The sequence below is a fragment of the Dermacentor silvarum genome, chromosome 4 (genome assembly GCF_013339745.2).
Source record: "Dermacentor silvarum isolate Dsil-2018 chromosome 4, BIME_Dsil_1.4, whole genome shotgun sequence".
Classification (NCBI taxonomy): domain Eukaryota; kingdom Metazoa; phylum Arthropoda; class Arachnida; order Ixodida; family Ixodidae; genus Dermacentor; species Dermacentor silvarum.
Window position 1 is genome coordinate 76441236 of NC_051157.2, and position 20959 is coordinate 76462194.

The 20959-nt window shown below is 46.3% G+C and overlaps 1 protein-coding gene across 1 annotated transcript in view; it reads left to right on the plus strand.

Moving 5' to 3' along the window:
• The window catches only part of LOC119450272 (putative carbonic anhydrase-like protein 2), a 219739-nt gene that overhangs the window by 49292 nt on the left and 149488 nt on the right, over window positions 1–20959 (plus strand). The window contains exon 2 of the mRNA XM_037713684.2: window positions 19718–19765. Coding sequence (XP_037569612.1) covers window positions 19718–19765 — 48 coding nt within the window. The remainder of the gene's footprint in view (window positions 1–19717; window positions 19766–20959) is intronic.

A 20959-nucleotide genomic window follows, 5' to 3' on the forward strand; every position in this document is an offset into this window, starting at 1 on the left:
TGGCGCAGAATTTCACCGATTATGGCGGCTTAGACGTAGAAATTGTCTGTTGAAATGCAATACTCATGCAACTAAGCTCTTAAGAAACACAGGCACATGCAATTTCGCCCCTTCATCCAATGCGCGAGCTCTTGTATATTTGCATGAGCACCAAGCCTCAGATGACGGTTAAATGTATTTCACAGGTGATCTTAAAGCGTTAGGTTTTCTCAGCTCGTTGCTTAGTTTCGTACCGTTGGCGCCGTTCGCTGTGAGAGAGGTGAGTGAGAGAGAGAGGGCGCGCGACGCCGCGTTGCTCAGTTTTGCGTTGCGTCGGAGCCTTTCGCAAGTGACATTGGCAGCGCGCCAGAAGGTGCTTTCCTTGGTTGAAGCATGCGCTTCCACCAATGAGTGAGAATAATTCCTTCGCGCGCGATGATGACGCAAAAAGCGCCGACGCAAGGTCACGGTTCTCTTGAACACCACCAGATGGCCTTGGCCTCCGCGCATCACGGGCGGCGGAAACCGATCTCCCATTATAGGCGGGAGCCATTAATAAAGGTAAACCAACCAAACATGCCAATTGAAGGCGGTCACTTCGCTGGGATTCGTCACATTTAGATGTAGATGTCGATCCTTGGAATACACTGACACGTAACCACTCTGGGGGATTGGCCAAGAATCGGGTAGGTCAATATCGGGTGGGTAAAATTGCATAATCCATGTTTGCAAATATTTGTGGAAGTTGTCGCAGTCGGCTTACCAGTATTTCGTGTTCAGCGCTATCGTAGGCCTTGGTAATGTCAGGCGTAACCAATGCCCCATACTGACCTTGCTACGATGCATGTGCTATGCGACTTTCAAGGTCAATATGCGCCTGTCATATTGAACACCCTGGCCTGAAACCAATTTGACATGGACTAAGAAGCATTATATTATTAATAATATTCAACGCACGAACATGTAAGGCTCTTTCTGTGAACTTTACAAAATTTTATGTTAGGGAAATTGGCCTGATGTAAGCTTTGCAATGTACTGGGCGCAGAATCTCAAAAATCAACGGAATGTGGTCGCTCTTTGTGGCATAGTCAACAGTCCACCGAGAATATATGCAAGGACCTGAGCCCGAGAAAGTCAAATATAAAGTAGGAGCAGCTAGACCTCTGACAAAAGTAGGATTTCCTGAATTTTGGCAATGAAGATTATTGTCGAGTGACCAATGCCACAGTCGAGTAGCGTACAAGTCTGCTTTTAAACCCGATGCCAGAAGATGGGATTTTGAAGTCACCTGCCAATATAACATCATTTCTACTAGAAGAAATCACACTATTCAGAGGCCATGTGTCATGAATCCTTAAAGGATAATATACATTTACGATAAAAAATGAAGAACATAAAGGTAGAGTTTTATTGAATTCATGGAACAGAAGTTTCAGTGCTATCTTCGCTCTGTGACCTATTCTGGTTGGTACTAACGTAAGCTATCCACCACCTCTTGTAAACCGATCGAAACAAAAAGAGCGAGAATTTCTGAGATCAAATTTTATTTCTGGGACTAGCCAAGTTTCCTGCAAAACATCTAGAGGAACGTGCATCGACCTCGTCTCCCAAAACAATTATTTGATCCAAGACATTTATCAATATAACTACTCACTTAAGCGATCACAAGGCTGGCATCACTACGTTCAAATAAAGTTGACAAAATTGAACGCGTCTGCAAAATATTTTTTTTCCGCTCATATACCACAGCGTACGCTTAAACATTCGTGTTAAACACTCGTAACCATCACTTCGTGTTTATTCTCTTTTTTAAGATAAAAAAGTCGTGGTGCCAAATTCCCAAAACATTTCGTAAGTGAGTGCTGCTTGGCATAGACCGACCAGCCTTGCTAATAGTATTTCCAACATCACGATTGGCGGACAGGTCTAGCGTAACAGCTTTCATTGTAAATGCAGCCTTTTTTCTTTCTTTCGTATGAGATAGGAGGAGGGTGACGATGCTTCATCGTTAACATTCACGTCAGAACGAACTGTCCGGGTGGTCTGGGGTGCGTGTGGAGACATTTCTCTCCGCTTATTTTTCACGAATTTCACTTTGAAGCGTGCAGAAGAAAAAAAAAAGGGGATCGTATTCGCAAAATAACCTTAACGGTACTACAGTTTCTAAGAAAAATGACCAGCCAATAGGGACAGCGAACATGTCATTAGCGAAACCGGCCGACCAATCATTGAGAGTTTGTACGAACGGATAGGTTTACGAATTTGGCCCCAAGAATAGGAGAAAAAACAACAACGACGAGAAAGTTGAAATGCAATACACGCAAGCACGCAATGTCCGCAGTGTGCTTCTTCGCTCCGCACCAACTCTGCGAAGACAGCAGTTGGAGGGCGTGTCCTACTCACTCCTTCTTTCTCAGTTTTTTTTCTTCTTCCGCGTGCGAATCACTCTCTGTTTACGGCTCAGCACATGTTGTTTGTCTCTGGCGGTTTTCCCGCTCCTTTGACTCTGTGGCTCCTGATACAATTTTGTCCACGGCCAGAGGCAGGAAGAACGTCCGCGGCGTTCTTCATACGTTCCTTTTCCCCCTCCTTCCTGCGCGTGTAGAATACCGCTGCTTTGTACTGTTAAAAAAAAAAGAAGAAAGAAAGAAGACGTACCAGTCGATATTCCACGGACTCGATCCATCACGGCCAAGAAAGAGAGAAGGAAAAAAAAAGAAGAAAGAGAGAAAAGAAGCTCCCGCAGGAGGAAGATTGAAAAACGGTGCTTTCCAGTGTTCCACAGCTCACAACACTTCTCGTCGAGGAAAAATACGGCAAGATAGTGGAGAGCAAAGGACAGAGAGGAGAAAATACTTTCGGTGCCACGGCGCCAGCGTGCGGGTATACGAAGCAGCGGCAACAGCAGCCCCCGCCAGCCAGGCGAGAACAATCGTAACGGCAACAAGAAATTTCGTGACTCCAACGGCGCAGTTGCCCCTCCCTTGCCCGTTTCCCCCGGAACCCCGTAGAGTTATATCTTGCTGCGCGAAGCATTGTTTGTGCAGTCGACCGACCGACAGACCAACCAGAGGACAGGTCGCGATTGTTTCCGACTATACCGTGTGTCGGGAACGCGGAAAAGTCACCCAGGAGCGACAACGGCCAAGCAGCAGCAACAGCAGCGGCGGTTTGGTATTTATTTTATGCGCGCGCGGGTTTCGTCGTCGCGGAAGCGAAGCATTTGTGTTTCGTTCGCGTGTAGCCCAGACGAAGACGAAAGCGTTTTTGGGGTGCTTCGGCTCGAAAAACGGTTTCCTCCTGCCCGGTCGGCAGCGTCGAATGGCACAAGGTGTTCCTCCAGAGAGCGAACGCCTCGAATATATAGGACAGAGCAGTGCCTGACCGAAGTGGCCGGAAATCAATCACCGCGTGAGCTCACGGTCCGGCGGCAGGAATGCGCGTGTCGCGGGAAAGGTGACAAAGAAAACGCGTGACGGTGAGGCCGCGGCTCACGGGGTTTCTACACTGTTTTGTTTTTATTTCTTCTTCTTGGAGTTGTCATTTGTTCTCTCCTCTCGCGACGGCGCTTGTGCGTCGCGTGGTGTAGGATAAAATGAACAAGGGATGGTTAGATAACGTGATTAATTTGCTTTACGGTAGACTGAGGGGAAGCACGGTGATCGATGTGTCCGTTACGACGGGTGTGAAATGGTTTCCGCGTTCTTTGGCTGCTCTCGAGCTTTAGTATACTTGAATTATAGCGTGGAGGAGCAACAAGTTTGCAAGTGTAGTGTCTGGATTATGTACGCCCTGCTACGCAGTTTTTTGGAGCGTGCGAATTCTCCTCCTCTTCTTCCCTTAAAAACAATTTAAAAGAAAGACGAAAGATCACCTATATTCGTGAGAGTTCTCGTACCCGGCGCGCCCTTATTAGAACTGAAAGTGAAGATGTGCAGTCGTCTCTGTTGTTTGTGGAACCCCCGAAAGTGCAATCATAGTGGGAATGTAAGTATTACACTTTCTGCTAACGATGATCGGTGCCGTATGTGACGTTCGTGCGACCAATGACACCAAGCACAAATTTGGCAGGCGGGACACTGCCACCTTTGACGGTTAGTCGCTCTTTCAGTGTTGGCAACAAATGTTAGCTTATTCGAATGCTCTGAACTGCGCAGTAAATTTCACGTTTGCTTTGAACGAAGGATTGAGTTCTCTTCATTAATCATGGTATAGTGAAAATAGGCCTCAAAGAGCTTAGGTGCTCATACTACGAGCTATACTTATTTGTCCTGGAGCCTAGACTCTTTTTCCATCATTACGTGTAACTATGAATAATCCCCCAGACGCTGGCTTATTTTGCGACAGAAGCACACAAGAAGCAGTACCCTTACCTGTTTAAACTACATTATTAATAAAAAAAATTCGCTATACCATGCAGTGACTTGCATTATTGCAGCTTGTTGGCTACTTAGTATTTCAGTTTACATTAAGACATTTATTGGGTGTATTACTCCAGAAATCGGCTTATAATAATGCAGCTTGTTGGCTGCTTATTGACTACTTGTTAGTACAGTTTACATTAAGTCATTTATTGGGCGTATTACTCCAGAAATCGGCTTATAATAATGCAGCTTGTTGGCTGCTTATTGACTACTTGTTAGTACAGTTTACATTAAGTCATTTATTGGGCGTATTACTCCGGAAATCGGCTTATATTCCAGCAGCTTGTTGGCTGCTTATTGGCTGCTTATTGGCTACTTATTATTTCAGCCTACATTAGGGCATTTATTCGGCATATTACTGCAGAAATCGACTTTAGCCAAGGTCGCACGTCTATACCCGACGTTCTAGCATGGTTATTTCCGGTTTACCTTTACCAATTCATCGTAGAACTGGTAAAGCGCGCCATATTCAGGCAATGATGTGTGGCTGAACCGCATAAAAGAAGGAATGAATGAATGAATAAACTTTTATTTCCAAGTCTCGCCTCATTGGCTTCCGTAAGTTATTACGCATTGTTATTGGAATGCGAAGTGCGAAGTAATACCAAACAATAAGAAAACAGAAGGTCGCGAATTCGCAGACAAAAAAAAAAGTAGAATAAGCTCAGACCAAGAGAAAACAACCATGGACGTTCTAGCAAATGTCCTAACTATGAAGGAGGCGGAAGGTGATCGCTACACGCCGCGATTCTTGCCTTGAAAATACATGCCGACAATTTCTCGTTTCTACGAGTGTTTGCTCCCGTATGAGACAGCAATGAATCGAGATGCCCGTGCCTTGATATCTCGGCACTGGCAGGCTTATTGCTTTCTGCTACGCTTGCATGGAGTGTGCAGCAGCCCCCCACGGGATCAGCAGCAGGTGCTATGTACTAACGCGCAGAATACAACCTGTGTGCCGACGGCAAACAACCATTCCTAGAGTGAGCTGTTCGTTTGCCGTTAGGCTCCTGCGATTTACCCAAGAGGTTGCGTTTCCCGCTCAAGCTGTGCGACACGCCGAAAAAAGCTTCTCGGTGTCCTGGATTATGTAAGGATCGAAAGCAGAACGCTGCGATTCTCCGTAATGCTCCAATATACTTATCTTCACCCAGGGCATGTAACTAGCGGGATGATTTTCTTACTTCTGTCTGTTGTACGAGTGATCGGCATTAAACAAGGGGCAGGGAAGTGGTGGCTAATAGGGCTGCGCATTCGTGTGAGAAGGAATATCAGTAAGGTCTTGATGAGGGCTAGTTGATTCATCAGTTAGAACTGAGGTTTGAACAGCGCGAATAAAACAAGGACACAAAGAAAGAAATACCACAAACAAGCGCTGTTACAGTTGGAATATATTGTACAAGAAGCACTGCACCTCTGTTTAGCAATATTCCCTGATTCTAAGGCAGCCATTCAAAGCTTGCAGAGTTAACGCCGTCAGAACTGCGAGCAGTTGGCGTCCATAATCTACAAAATCTGCCATCACGCTGCTGACAGAGGATCGACATCGCATAATTTTCCAGTGGCTGCCGGGTTATTGCGACATCGTTGGTGCTCATCGAAACAACTCTGCCAGTGACGAAGCGCTGGCATTCATTTTACAATTGTGGAATGTGGACGCCACAACGGAGCTTTGTCCTCTTGGGCGTATATATCACGTTTCTTTTCCCGCATACTCTGGCTGAACTTGAACCCTCGCTTATACACTGCCTCGATCTGTCATTACGACTGCAGTTACCACCAAATCTCGCGTAACATGACGCAACACTGCTGTGTTGGCTATGGGTTGGAATAGCCTTCCATAATTCGTATTGCTATTACATTGAAACGCCTGACCTCTCCTATGCACGTCCGAGTGAAGCTATCTGGAGACTAGCGAACACCTTTTATCCAACAGTTTTCGTTTCAACGCACAACACCAGACACCGCAGTGTGGCTAGAGCCGAATGAGCGATCGACCGGCTAAGGGTCCAGGATCATGGCCTCACCAATTGTCAACCTAGAATATCCCTGTGCTTCTGCAGCACCTGAAAGCAACGGCTTTGAGAAGCCGACTATAAACATGACGTGCATTCCCTAGAGCTCGCCATTAGCCTAAACTCAAGTCCTTTCTCTCTTTCCCTTTGTTTTATTCACTCCCCTGTTGCTCTCGCTACGTGGAGGGCAGTCAACTGTACAAAATCTCTGTCTTCCCCCCCCCCCCCCCCCTCTCCGTTCCAGCAGTCCCAATATTACTCCGAAGTGTCCCATGAACACCTGTAGGTAGCTGGACACATTCGTTACAACCTTATACATGTGTTAACAACAATCATAAAAATAAAACAGTTTCGTCACAGCCCTTGCCATCCATGCGCGTACAGACTGCTCCTCGCCTACACATTTGAACTGCCCTATGAAAGAGAGACTGTGCCAACCAGGCAAGAGTTATTTGGCTCTGAGTTCCTCCATGCCTTAATTCTTCTCTGAATAGAATCTTGAGGTGCCCACAAGAAAGATGTAGGACTCCTCCCGAGTATCAGCACAACGCAGTTATTCCAATACTTTAAAACGGCTCCCCAGTTGAAGTTTGTGGCGGTACTACCACGCCATAGGAAGACAAAAATAAGAAGTGCCAAAGAGTGAGTTTTAAAGATTTAAGGTGCAGTGAACGGTAAGAATACAGCGCACAGGGTTCTGAACGAGGTGCTTCTGGGAATCTGTCAGGGTGCCAGCTCTTTAAAGCGGAGCCCTGCGCCAGGAGTTCCCAACAGATCATTGATTTAAAAATCAGAAAGAATAATAAATAAAAAAGTACCATACTTTCTTTTGGAAAGTCGAGGAGCCCTGACTTATAGATTGAAGACCATACACAGGGAGCTTGAAGGAACAAGGCGAATCGAAACCGTAGATGCGGAAGAAAGGAGCTCAGCGGAGGCGCAGCAGCACCCAGCAGCGCGATTTAAAACCAGCGGCCAACCCCGATCTCGTAGCGTCGTCGTCGCTGCGACCTTCTATGCCGTCGAACGTTGTCTTCGTCAAAGAACGTCGCTCGGGCGAAAGGATCTCGGAGAGGGAGCAATCCCCTGTATACACTCCTGTACACTTTCGTGCTGCGCTGGCTTGATTCCTCACTTTTCGAACTCCTATGGCAAGCGGCGGCCGTGATGCGTTCTACGTCAGCCTGGCATCGGCCGCGTTCTTCTCAGCACAAGGGGGCCAAGCCGGCGTAAAGGGGGGCAGGGTGGGCGTCGGGCCTTTTTGGTTTTGAGCCCGGCGCCTGTAGGAGCCCGAAGCTGCAGCCCCGCGCGTTCTCTCTGCAGCCCTTCCTTCGACTCCTCCGTTTAGTTCAAGTCTCGGCGGCGTTGGTGCACGGCTGACTTGAGCGAAACTCCCGGACTGAGTCATGTTTTCGTCGCCGCTCGAACGCCCTTTTGTGTCCTGCCTTCTTTTCTTTCCAATCCTTTCTTTCTCTCTTCTTCAACCATATGACGTTAAAGCAGACCAGGTGCACGTAGTCTTACTCCTTCCTACAAAGAAAGAGATGACTTAAAAACTGTTGAAAAGTGTGGGAGAGAATTAAATAAACTCGGCGTTATTACGATAAACGACGGAGAGGAAGGAAAAAAAAAAGAGAATGGCCAAGTTTCTGGCCTGATGACAAAGCTCCGAGGTGGCGGCAGCCTGCCAGACAGGCTCGACGTCGGGTGGGGGAGTAAAAGGCGTCTAGGCGGAAGTAAGGAGCCACCACTTCCGCCCAAGAGAGCCCAGCATGCGGCTCCCTTCCACTTCCTTCCTCTCCACGGGCCTTCGGCTCCCGCCCGGCCGCGCATTCCGGTCTTCTGCGCCCACTCCCTTTCACCGACACCCTTTCCAACTCCCGCCCTCTCTCGCCTACTCCACCCCCCGCCTTCAAACGTCCATATGTCTAACGTCGCCCTCTCGGTCCCTGATCTAAAACATCGCCCTCGTTCGGTACTCCTCGAGCTGTTGTCTCAACCCTTCGATATAGCGTCAACTTGGCTTTGTCTTGTTATGCCGACGTCCTCGTAAGAAAAGGCAGCGAAGTGGGGAGCCAGCGGGACGGAGGGGATGGGGAAGGGAGGAGAGAGGAGGAAGGGAAACAAGTAAGGGCACCCGTGCTACGCCAGCCGCACGCAATGGCGCCAGCGCGTCGAGCGAGGGTAATTAATTGGTCGGGCCCTGCCAAATTATTTACGCTCTAAACGAGCCCGGGAGCAAATAAGCGACTGTTTCCTTCAGGAACGGGAAATGAGAGAACAAAGAAAAATAAAATAAAAATGAACGAAACGTTGGCCTCGTTCATCGCGAGGCTGCGCCAATTTCGCGCCGAGTGGCGCAAAACGTGCTTTTTTTTTTTCTTTTTTTTTACTCGTTGTTGTACTCTTCTTCATATAACCGATTTTCGTGTTTTTTTCCCTCCCCCCGCGTCAACCTTGCCGGCGAATCTGTCTTCGTGACGTCGCGTGGCAGGCACGCGTGTCGACTTTTGGTTTGCGGCCTGGTGACGCTAATTAAAGGAGCGTCCAGGGATGTGCCACTCTGTTTTCTCTGTGCGTGCTTTCGTAAGCAGCTGCTTTGAGGAGCCGGGGTGAGGCGCTTGCTTACCTTTCGACTTCGAAGCTAAGTGGCTAAAGCTAGACGTGAAGATTATGGTGTTAAGAAGCCCGCCGGCGCCTGTTTCATGTGGTTAGCTACGGGTTGTGAAGCTATACGCTTAAGCTCATTACTTAGGATGGGATATGGAGGTTTAATGCGGTATATGTAATTTCGTTTATGCCTCCTTTATAGAGTTGGGCGTGAGCGCGGATTCTATTCCAACTACAGCAGTTTAATTTGCTCCTAATCGTCTTGCGTGGCCCTGACCCGGTCAACTACGTACTCATATCTGTATTCAGTGGTCCCTTTGTAGCTTATGAAAAAGAAATAGTAATAAGGTGGTCAGCGGATGCAGCGATTACTTCAGCTAAAGCCAGCAACATTGTTTTTTTTTTAGATTTGGTAATTTATAGGTTTCCACATCTTGTGGAAAACTTGCATGATAGACCTGACAGCCGAACCAACTCTTTCTTCGAAATCGCGATTCGGCCCAACGATTGTGCATTTGAGAGAATTTTGTGGTCAAAGTGGTCTCGTAGCAAACTGCTTTCGTCCGGGGATAAGGTGATTCTGCCTGACTTAATTTTAGTTTGCAGTTTTTAGTGCCATTGCCTCTTGAAGCGTTCGAATTAATAGTTTTCCTGTACACCGTTGATTTCTTGCTTGCAGATGCAACGGTGGCTGTTTTAGTCGCTATGTATGACATTTCGTACACGTACCTTTTTCGTTTCTTAATATATACAATAAATAGGGAGATTAGCACACCAAATGTTGTTAACGTTACGAATTGTAATGATGTGTGAAACCAGTCGATTAGTGTAGTACTCATTACAAATCTATGTTCTGTAGCAACGCTTCGATTCGCACAGTGTAATAAATATTCATGAACACGGGTCCAAGAATGAAAGGTTCTATAAACAACTATAAAGCTCGGCACATAACGTGTACAAATGTTTTCAAATCTTATAATAGATGTCAACATAAAGCTTTTGCTGAATAACTCTATAGGAAAGTTATAAGAGCTACAAAAGAAGGACAAGTTTTTTTTTTTCTCTCTCGGCCGCTTCCTTCACATAATTAGATTTCTGGCAGACCACGTTTAGGAAAAGATATTCGCGGCTGCATAATACGTTAATACAATAAAGCAGCTTGCTAATTTTTCTGCGTACTATATGTGTCACGCGTCAACGAAGCTTGGCGGATGAAAGAAGAAAATGTTAAATGTAGCGACGGAGTCGCTAAGATACGCGGGCCCCAGCGCACTGATTAATGCGCTCAAGTCGCGCGTGCTATAATTGTAACCGCCGTGAAAATTGCCCGTTCTAAGCGTCCTCAGAATAAAAGGAACAGAGAAACAAACAAAACGCACACCGCAATGAAAAGAGCCTTCCTGTCGGTTTCTTTCTTTAGGTTTAGAAACTGTCGATATTCTTCCGTGCAAGCACGTCTCAGGCAAAAATTGTTGACTTCATTGTCTTTAACAAAAGTTCCGCAGCCATGCTTATGACTCGGACATTGTTCTGTCCCCTCTGGCTCCCCCCTTTTTTTCATTCCTCTTCTTCTTCTTTTTTCTTTTTGGTCTGTTAGAAAACATGTAAACTATTCGGATAGCAGTCAGGAAAGACGGTGCAGGAATGCGCCGCTAAGCTTTTGATTTTTTTTTGTTATAAAGAAAAGGCTAATAGTTTGTGAGTGAGTGATCTGGAAACGTTTGAATTATACATTTGATTTTGTGTGTCCTAGCGCGCAGAAAATTTAAGCGATCTTGTGCGGTCATTTAATTATTCTCGCCGGACTGCTAATCGAAGTTTCATTTTCTCCTCTTCATTGCGTCTGCGTTCCTGAAGACACAAGAGGGATATACTTAGCAGAAAAAGAAATATAAATTATTTGACTCTCGGACACGTATAGCTGTTGTTCCATTGTATCAATGTTCACAACAAACTGCGTTTTTATTTGCGCCCAGCGAGCTTTCAACGGCCGAAGAAACTTAAAAACAAGAAATGTCTAGACGAAGGGCGAAAAGAAGTTTCCGTATAGGCCTTTCGCTGTGCACCGGAGCTCCCGTAATGCCTCACACCAAAAGTGTCAGTTGTCACTCATGAAGCAATAAAACGACGGAGCTTCAGCTGCTCTATCTAATTCGACAGCTGCGCGTTCAGTCTCCGCATATCACTGAACCAGTGATCTACGGTTTCTTGAGTAAGCCCTCGGATCAACGACATAGTACGCTATGGAGGAAGTATGCAGGTGGTTTAACATGCAGCATACACAGAAGGACAAAAATCATCACGAAGATTTAAAGAAACCAAATTCTCCGATGAAGCAAACACAAATAAGGAACTTTCTGACTCCAAGGAATGCAGGTCTCGGTAGAAGTCGGTGTGGATGCAAAGGCACGAAAGGAGAACGAATGCAGCTTTCAACAACGAACGCTTCACTACGCAAGCTGGCACGTCACCCTACTTCGATTGGCTGCAGCACTGATGACTTAACAAATAGCCTACTATGATCCACGAGTTCCTACATGCAACTTCGCCTCGTATCGGCAATGCCGCTGTTGCTAGACATTGTTTATAAGCGCGTAATCTTTCAGCACTTGCAATGTCTGACAACCCTGCCCGTGACGTGTGCGGCAGTGACGAGATAATGGCGCATCTGGGGTCAGATTCACAAAGCTTTTCTTTGGTAAGCGCTCTTTGCCATTGTCCGGCCGCCTTAGATAATATGTCTTGCATTCGTTTTGGCCGAAATTCTGTCTTACGAACAATTCTAGCGTAAGAAGTTTTTGTGAATTCGGGCCCTGATCTTTCACTTTCCGCGGTGTGTTGACACCACAGAAAAAAAAAGCAAAAAAAAAAAAAAAAAAAACGTTCTGACATCTCACGCTGGTAAAACGTTCTTCCCGCCCGCAGAAAGAGAAAGAGGGAGGGAGAGAGAGAGAGAAACACGGCGATGTGATGAACAGCCAAAGATAAACCCCAGGCGAGTCACAACAGTGGACTGTGACGCCAGCCTCTTCCCGTTCATTCAAGTAAGGGCCATCGAACACCCCCTCGAAGGCTGGCACGGCCCTCACTCCTCGTTATACGAACACTGCCGTTGTTTATCTCGTTCCCCCGCTAAGAGCCTGCGCTCCGTCTCTCCAACACACGCGAGACGCAAGGGTCAACCAAAAAAAAAAAAAAGAAGGGGGGAGGGATAACGTGATATGTCTTCGAACGCTCCAGGGAGTCGCCTGTCCCGCGGTCACACCGTGACGTCAGTCTCCCGACCCGCTACCTCCCCAAACTCCTTCTACGCTGAGAGGAGTGATTCGAGCCGGAGCCGGGTCCGATCGGCTGTTAACGAGCGAGAATGCGAGCCGCGTCAGCGTCGTAAAGCGATCCGATCTGTCTCGAATACCGCCGGTTGACGACGTGAGCGCACTGCAAAGCGGAAGCTCGCGAACTTCCAGGGGATGATGCCATTTTCCGGTGCGTTTGGCTCGACCTCGCCCTCCTCCCTCTCTCTACCCATCCTCGCCCATACGCGCACGTCCGCCACGCTTCTCGCTGGAACAGATTCAGCGGTGGGAACCCGAAGACGACAGTCGCGGCGCGTCCCTATATATACTCCTGCACTTCCGGCGAGGGTCTAGCGCGGGCTTCCGGAAAAACTCGTACCGGAAGCGCGGGAGTTTTTGACGCGGGCGTTTAGTATGTCGTGAGAACGAGATAGAAACAATTCTCTCTCTTTTGTGGATAGCGGTGGCCCGCTGTGCGAGCTTTGCTGCGTAAAGGCGCCATCCCGCATTTACTGCGCGCTTTGAGGTCGAAATAGTCAGGCTCTACAAGTCTGGGCGGCTGAACTACCATGACGCTGTACATGCGCACAATACAACAGCTTTAAAAAAATGAATACGAGCGGTGCAGTCGCACATCGGAGTTGGATGTTTGGAAACCAAGTCTGTTCGTAGTCCTTTATTTCACTGTCCTTTATTTCGCCCCGTAAAAAGTTCCGACGAAGTAAACTTCTTGCGAAGTTCGGTTTCATATTCGCAGAGTTAGCAGTTTCCAAAAAGTTGTGCTGGTGATGGATTGCCGGGGTTGACAAAGACACTGAGAACTGCGAAAAAGCGCACGCACGCACGCACGCACGCACGCACGCACGCACGCACGCACGCACGCACGCACGCACGCACGCACGCACGCACGCACACTCACACACATGCACACACGCGCGCGGAAGAAAGAGGGAGAACAAAACAAAATTAGGATTGCCTTAATGTGGATTGCCTAATTAAGCATTCCCTATTAAGGATTGCCTTTGCCTACGTCCATCTACTCCCTCCCCCCCCCCCCCCCTCTCCCCGACAGACACACACACGAAGGCGTACACATTTTTAAGCCAGCTTCCGCATCTATGGACTATACGACATCGGCCAGGCGGCGCTGCTGCGCCTTGCTAAAAGCGCCTTGCTAAAAGCGCCCCGTTGTTGAAAAAATTCGCCTCAAGCATCCCACACGGAACTCCGTCCGCGGCTTACTTACATCGTGGCTACGTGATCTCTCTCTCTTTCTCTCATTGCGCGTTGTGCTTGTGCTGCATGTTGAACAGCAGCGCGTGGACTGGTTGGGGAACAGAAATGTATAGACTACAGCGTGGTCTTGCAGAAATTCTCCGACGCAGAACACCTTTTTAGAAGTGGGAACAACCAGAACGACGAGCGTCTGCTACGCCTGTCATGTACGGCGACAAACAAATGCGAACATAAGACGCAATTACAAAAGCCAAGTATGTTTCGCATCTCAGCGACAGGATATGCAATAGTATACGCCAATTACATGCAACAGAAGTCATCGTGCTTACAGAAGTGTGAAACAAAAGCGACTGCCGTTTATTAATTTTCGATGTGAATTACGCTAATAAGGTTGCTTGTGTGGGGAGTGTCATTCATTTCTTGGATGGGTGTATATGTAGGTAACTATCACTTTTAATTGATAGTCTGCCTCAAAAATATGGGCACAATGTTTTGTGCAGCTGATTTCAATGCCTTTATACACAGCGGTCACATGTCTCACTACGTCGAAGCACTTCAAGACGCAAACTGCAACAGATCAATTTCTTTTGTGCAAATATATCATCGTCGCGCGTTTAGAAATAGGAAATTTTAAGTCGTTAGTACTCCTGGGGCCGAATTGACAAAGCTTTTCGTTCGTAAGTACTGATTCTCATTGGCTGATCGCCTTCGATAATATGTCCCACATCGCTATTGGCTGGCACGAACGCTTAGAACGTTTTTGGGAATACGGGCCCTGATCTTTCGTAGGTAAAGGACCCTTAGCATCACTTAGGTGAAGGCATATTTAAAAAAAAAGAAAAAGATAAACGATCTTGTGTTGGCGTTCGTTACGTGCGATTATTAGTGCAAGGACTTGCAGAGGCTTATCACAACAGAATAAACTAAATGCTTAGCGATAAACAGTGCGCGATTGCCAATTGTGTAAACTACTAAAGCCATCGGCGATTTTTTATTGCCGAACGCCAACTAGCTCTTTGAGACGCATGTGCTGTCGCGTGGGAGCTTTGGGGCTTTTGAAGGTTCACATGCTGTGGTGAATCACCTAGCAAGGACAGCCCTCCTCTTTTTACGCCACCCTCTCCCTCTCTAGTGGCTGCGGGTGGGTGCTCCGGCGGAGAGGATGATGGCAGTCACTTGGCACGCCGGCACTCGCGCCGTTGAAGACAATACATATTTGACAAATCGGCCTAGATGTAAATCCACCTACACTACCGCTACAGATGCGCTGGTTAACGGCTCTGCTTTCTAAAGAACTACGCAGTGAAACAATAAACGATACGTAATCGTTCTTTCTGTAACGAACAAACGACATCAAGCGCATCATTTGTTTAACAAAGCGAATAGCTTTTTTCCAGCGTAGGACTATTCATTTGTATCAACAATCATCGTCGATTGTTTCTGCACATTTTTTTAAAGCTACGTTCAAATACAAGGAAAATACTAGATAAGAAACCGTATTTGTATTGCATACTAGGTACAAAGCGTACACTATTCTAGAGGCTGTAAAGAAGGAACATGGTGGAGTAAACCAACGTTACTAGATAGGTTAATCTACCCACGTTGGAATCAACTAGGTAGGAACAGAGACGAAGGCAGAAGAGGAAGCAAAAAGCAAATGTGATGCTCGAGGGGTCAGGGGGATTTACCTTTTTTTTTGCCTTACAATACGTATACTACGTAGGCACCGCTACACTGCGCTTTGCACTAACCATGACCACTACGGCAACCATCACTCTCATCAACCCCATTACCTCCCTCTCTTCTAATCGAGTATTACTTATCTTACTTGCCCATTCCCGCGAAGTAGCTAGACATGCAATATACATTTTCTGTCTACGGTTCCGCCTTTCATTCATTAATGATCTGAATGCGTCGTCCGATTGTCGTAACAAGGGCCACACCCTGTCCTTTAGAGACGGGAATTGACGTGAACGCGACGGTGCCAGTATGAATGCTTAAAGCATAGCTTCGTCTACCATGCACCACTAGTTTATGCCATAATGGGCAAGAAGCATGCAATGCTGATGTAGACAGTCGCACCGTTACGCTGGAGGAAACGTGAAAAAAAAAAAAAACAACGTTGGTGCTTTACGCAGCAAGCGAGGTGAAATAGGTGGGAAATACGGAAAGAAAATTCCTTTTAAAGCGAAGCTTTCATTGGCTGTACTTCCCCTGGATTTGGGGTAACGTGTGTCTCGCCGTGCAAAGTTGGCCGATCCTGGAGAGATGTAGCAGTAAGCTGGACCAATTCCGGAGACTGTGTAATCAAATGTGGTGACCTGATGGGTCAATACCAACACCATTCCATGCAATATCTGGCCTCACAACACTTATAATGTGGTTTGTAACGCGAACCGCGTTACAGTCACTGAGATGTGGACGTAGCTTCTTTGCCTCTGTTTCCAGGTTGGTCGTCGGTGTCCAGCAGAGTAGACGTAATGGGAGGAGGGGGTCTCACACAGCTTTAGCGCGGGTAAACAAGAACATTAGTTGGAAAGAAAGTAACGTCACACGCATCGCGTGTCTTTTTTTATAGAGCACTTAAAGGAAACGATTCAAGAAAACCTCGCTTAAGGTAGAGGCCTGCAAATGCATTGAATCTGCCGCAGTTGTGTTATGCCTCCTAGTACGAGTTGTCGCTCTCTCAGACCAAGTGGGGTACGCTCCGTGTCTCTGAGCCCAACTGTCTGGAGCATTAATACGCTTTGCGTGGGCTGAGAGCATGTGACCATAGTCAGAGGCGTAGCCCTCGTGGTGCAATGTTACAGCTTTCCCAGGTATATGGCAGCGAAGATGGAATTACGGAAAAAGTAGGCCTGGGTTATGCAATCGACGCGAAGTACTTGGTGTTTCTTATATACAGCAGCGCTAGGTTTAACGTCATTTTTCTGGCAAAACCACTGTCTCAATCGCGCTGAAATTTCGCGCAGAAGTAACAGTTCGAAGTAGGGTAAATATAATATATAACGTTTTCTCGAGTTAATTACCAGCTTCATCAACAATAAATCCGAAGTTCGTGCCGTCTGCCGCGACATCACTCTTGAAGTGTTATTTTCGCTGCAAACGTAACACTGCTCCTATAATGCTGTGGAATGTCTTGCCATATTATCTGAAATCTTGATCATCATTTTTTTGCATATAAACTTGAACTGAAGCGTTACCTAAGTTTAGATTTCTTGTTATTTTGCCCTCTAATACATGTATATAGTGTGTTAGTCTTCTGTATTGCATGTACTTATAGCATTGTATTTTGACTGCACAGCTGCTGCAATTTCGTTGCAAATATATCACGCGTTATTGATTGTTCTTTTGTTTTCTTTTTTTCCCTATAATATTCTATTTAGTCCTCTTCCTGCTTCCTATGTTTTCGTGATTTCATTATGAAGCAGTGTCTGACTTCGTTACTTTCATTTTGTTATTATCTGTGGTCTACTCACTGTCTGTTGAAAGATTTCGACCAACCGGGGTCTACGGGTCCCTTTTTTTGTGCCGTGTTTTTGCAGGCGTACATTTTACCTATACTTACGTAATTAACCAACTAGCTCGAACCAAAGTTCTATTGCAGCCGGTGTTCCTAACGTGCACATAAATCCAAGTACGCGACCTTATTCAATTCTGCAGAAAGCAGAGGGCCAAACCAACTGAATCACAGCGGCGCATAGTGGAATGAATGGAACCCGATTCTATCTTACATAGAAACTTCGTTGTTCAAAATTCAGCCAGTGTAGCGCGATGTTGAATTTCTTCCATACAAATTAATGCTTCGTAGCGTTTTCACAATCAAAAGCCTACTGCAAATAAAGACACTTGTGAAAGCGCGATATCTTAGTCTGTAATTCCTAGGACTCCTCTAATTGTATGTCCATAAGAGTCAGAACGTGCTCTGCTCAGTTACTTTCCTTTGCTTTGGCAGTAGTCTAAATCCGCGTTAAACTTTCTCATTTATATGTTGATTCTTTTGTTTTTATTCAGACTATAATCAAACAAAAAATGCTAGTAAGAATGCTGATAAGATAAAGAGTGCTGCAAACAAATGCTAAACAAAATGCCAGATAAATGTTTTCTGTCAGCAAAGGCGAAAACCTTGCTTCCATAGAAAAATAGTTAAGACATTTCTGGGCAGTTTGTAACTTGTACAAGATGTTTCCTTCATATTTCTTTCCCCACCAGGCTTTAGTTAGCATTTGGATCAAGATTTGAGTAAGCAGATATCCAGAAAGGCGTCATCGTGGTTTGATTATAGTTACACAGAATAAAAAGAGTTGTAATTGTTGTAATCGCAACCGTGGTTTCAATTCATAAAACAATCAATCAATTTTATCTATGAAATATTACTGATAACATCCATTGCGACGCTGCAAGAGAAAAGCATGCCGATCTGTTTAATCCACGGTACGCACACTGATCAGCTATAACGGTTCGAGGAGAAATGGGGAGAAATAGATACAGGAACAGAGATATCTCGATGGCAAGACGGACGGTAACATGATTTTTGAGTTGCCTATGACAGTCACGATTTCGCACGCTTTCGTTCAACCTTCATTACCGTGTCATGATATCACCTAAAGGTGGGAGTGCTGTCTTCGTTCGTAAAAAGCAAGCGTTCGTCATAAACAAAAAGAAGAGTTTTAATACGGTCTCGACTTTAACGAAAATTTACGCCGGTCCCGGCAATGGGATGGGGAAGCTGCAGAGTGATCGGATGAATTGGTCGAATAACTTCCAATCCTTTGTCAAAAAGCCGTTGTATTTGGGGAGAAGTCCTAGCACGTTCTTTCGCGTTAGCTGTTAAAATAACGGTGTTAGTGGCCTATAATCAAAGTGAGATTAAAATAAATACACTCTCCAACTCCTCACGTTTTAGTCTGTTTTGCCGCAATGACACACTTAGTGAGGCAAAGCACGCTTTCAAGTGCAGTAATAGGTGCTACCAATCGCTTCCACTTGTTCAAAAAAGCTGGTTTCGCCGCATTGACACTAATATTGAGGAGAAACATGCTTTCAAGTAGAAGTGGCGTGCAGCCTCAATCAGGTGTAAAGAGATGTCCGCAGTAGAGAAGCGGGAAAGACCGATTTAAACTGACACTAGGGTGAAGGACGCAGATTTTATGATGAGCGTACGAAGAGCTGACTTATTGCTAAGGAATAAAATGCTGGAGAAGATGTGATAGCAGGAAGCATCATTAAAGCAAGTAATCGCCAAAGCTTGGGTTACATAACGATTATCTTAAAATTCGGGCAGAACTCATCTACAATGACTATGCGAGCATACGCACAGAAAAAAACGCGTCGTGTCTGAGCCGTGTAGTGCAGCCATCTCCACTTTTGCGCTACTTCTGAACGCAATGCATTGTTTAGCTCGGCCTTCGTGAAGCCCGTTCACTGGCCTCTAGACCGCGTGGCCTGAGACCAGCGGCGCGCCCGTTTATATCAGCCGTGCACTGTAGCGAGGCTCCTCTCTTGTGCTTTCCTCTGGACAAGCTGCGACATCTAGCGGTGCGCCCGAAAATTAGGGTTGTGGCCTCCGAGATTCGTGGAGCGCCTGTGCGTGCGAACACAGAGAATTTACGCCTCTCTCCCCGCAAGCATTCGTGGCGCAGCGCACTTAAGTGTCCAGCTGCTGTGTTTGAGAAAGTCGTGTGACGCACGTTTGATTCCGCCCAGGACCAGATAAATTTAAAACGATTTTAGACTCCACTACCTTCTAGATTGGCCCACGGGAACGCTTATATTTGTTGGATAGCCGGAAATAAAACTGGTCAGGATAATGCCAAGATTGCTATTCCCATATCAAACAAACTATGAAAATTACCGTTCTAAACAACACAAGAGCTATGGGGGACGGTGCAGTGCCTATGCGCGGCGCTTGCATCAATTTCAGGGCAGAACGCCAGAATGCTCGCACACATGTGTTACATGTCCTTTTAGGACGTAGGTGTGGATCCAGAGTTCACAACTATGGCGTCCTTTATAGCCCACTGTACTGCTCTGAAACAGTGACCCACAAAAATTACTTAGTATTAATTTTTAGTAGGTACATAAATGTTATATGATGTCTTTGATATGTGCTTATTGAGTCTTACTTACTAATCTGCCTTTTTTATTATCCTTGCAGCTGTCCTAGGCAACTGGGAAGAATGGTGGACCTATGACGGAATCTCAGGTGAGCGAACACGTTTATGTAGTTTCGCTAATTCGCAGCAAATTTCGACTCAGTTCAGTATCACGAAAGTGAGAAAAAATTTTAAGCTCCGCGGACGTACAGCTATCGTGAAACAACTACCTCGCAATTCGTTACAGAGACCATGCTCTCGATCGATCCCATCTTGCGGATATTACTTTCAATTCGCGTCGATTGGCTGAGCAAGCGGGAAGATATTTTGTCGCACTATTAAGGTATTGCACAGGCCGTCATGTCACGCAAGTGTGAAAGTATTCCCGAAAGCGATCCATTCGATATACGGGCCCAGTATATAGACGGTTTAGAATCCAAATACAGGCGCGTCCAATTCAAGCTTTGAGATTTTACCGCCGGGTTTTGAAACGCTTACCGCTATAGCTTTCTTTTTATTGCGATAACAAGTATACGGACACTCGAGGTGCCGTGCGTATGCGCCGCCGCCGTGCTGTAGCGGTATCGATGGCGCATGCGCGACCTACGTACGCATTGATGGTTAGAAGGTATCCAGACACGCGGGATACGGGGGCCAGGCAGCAATGTTCCGCCTTTCGCTGCTGGCATGAGCTTTCCGCGCATAGACGCTAGCGTTCCTGCTGAGACGCTGTATACCACACCGTGCTGCATGCCACACCGTGCTTGAAACCTCGCTGGCGGCGCTTCTTATCAAGCTAGCATTGCGAGAGGCTTGGCAATTGCCGGGGCGTTGCTTCTGCTGCGCATGAGTAGTTGCCTTGCGTGTTGCGTGGCGCCAACGCGTAGCCTCCTCGTATTACTGAACAACGTCCGACAAGTTCCAGCACAACGCTAAACCTTGCTGTGCCTTTAATGCTCCTGCCAATTTCCCGTCAATCAATCAATCAATCAATCAATCAATCAATCAATCAATCAATCAATCAATCAATCAATCAATCAATCAATTAATTAGGTTTAGATGAGCTTTGAAGAGATACGTACAAGCACCCTTCGACCAATCAGCCCATGCCGCTTGTATCTGGTCCAATACTGAAAAATACCATGTACAGTCAACCACAAAATATTACAGACTATGAAATCTTAGAAAATGCTGAAAATCTCCGCAGCCTTACAACGCAGCCTGGTATTTGCATTTCGGGCCTCGACTAGAATATGCTAACAGCATTGTCGTGTACAGTTTTACTGGCTACTGCTACAGGCTGC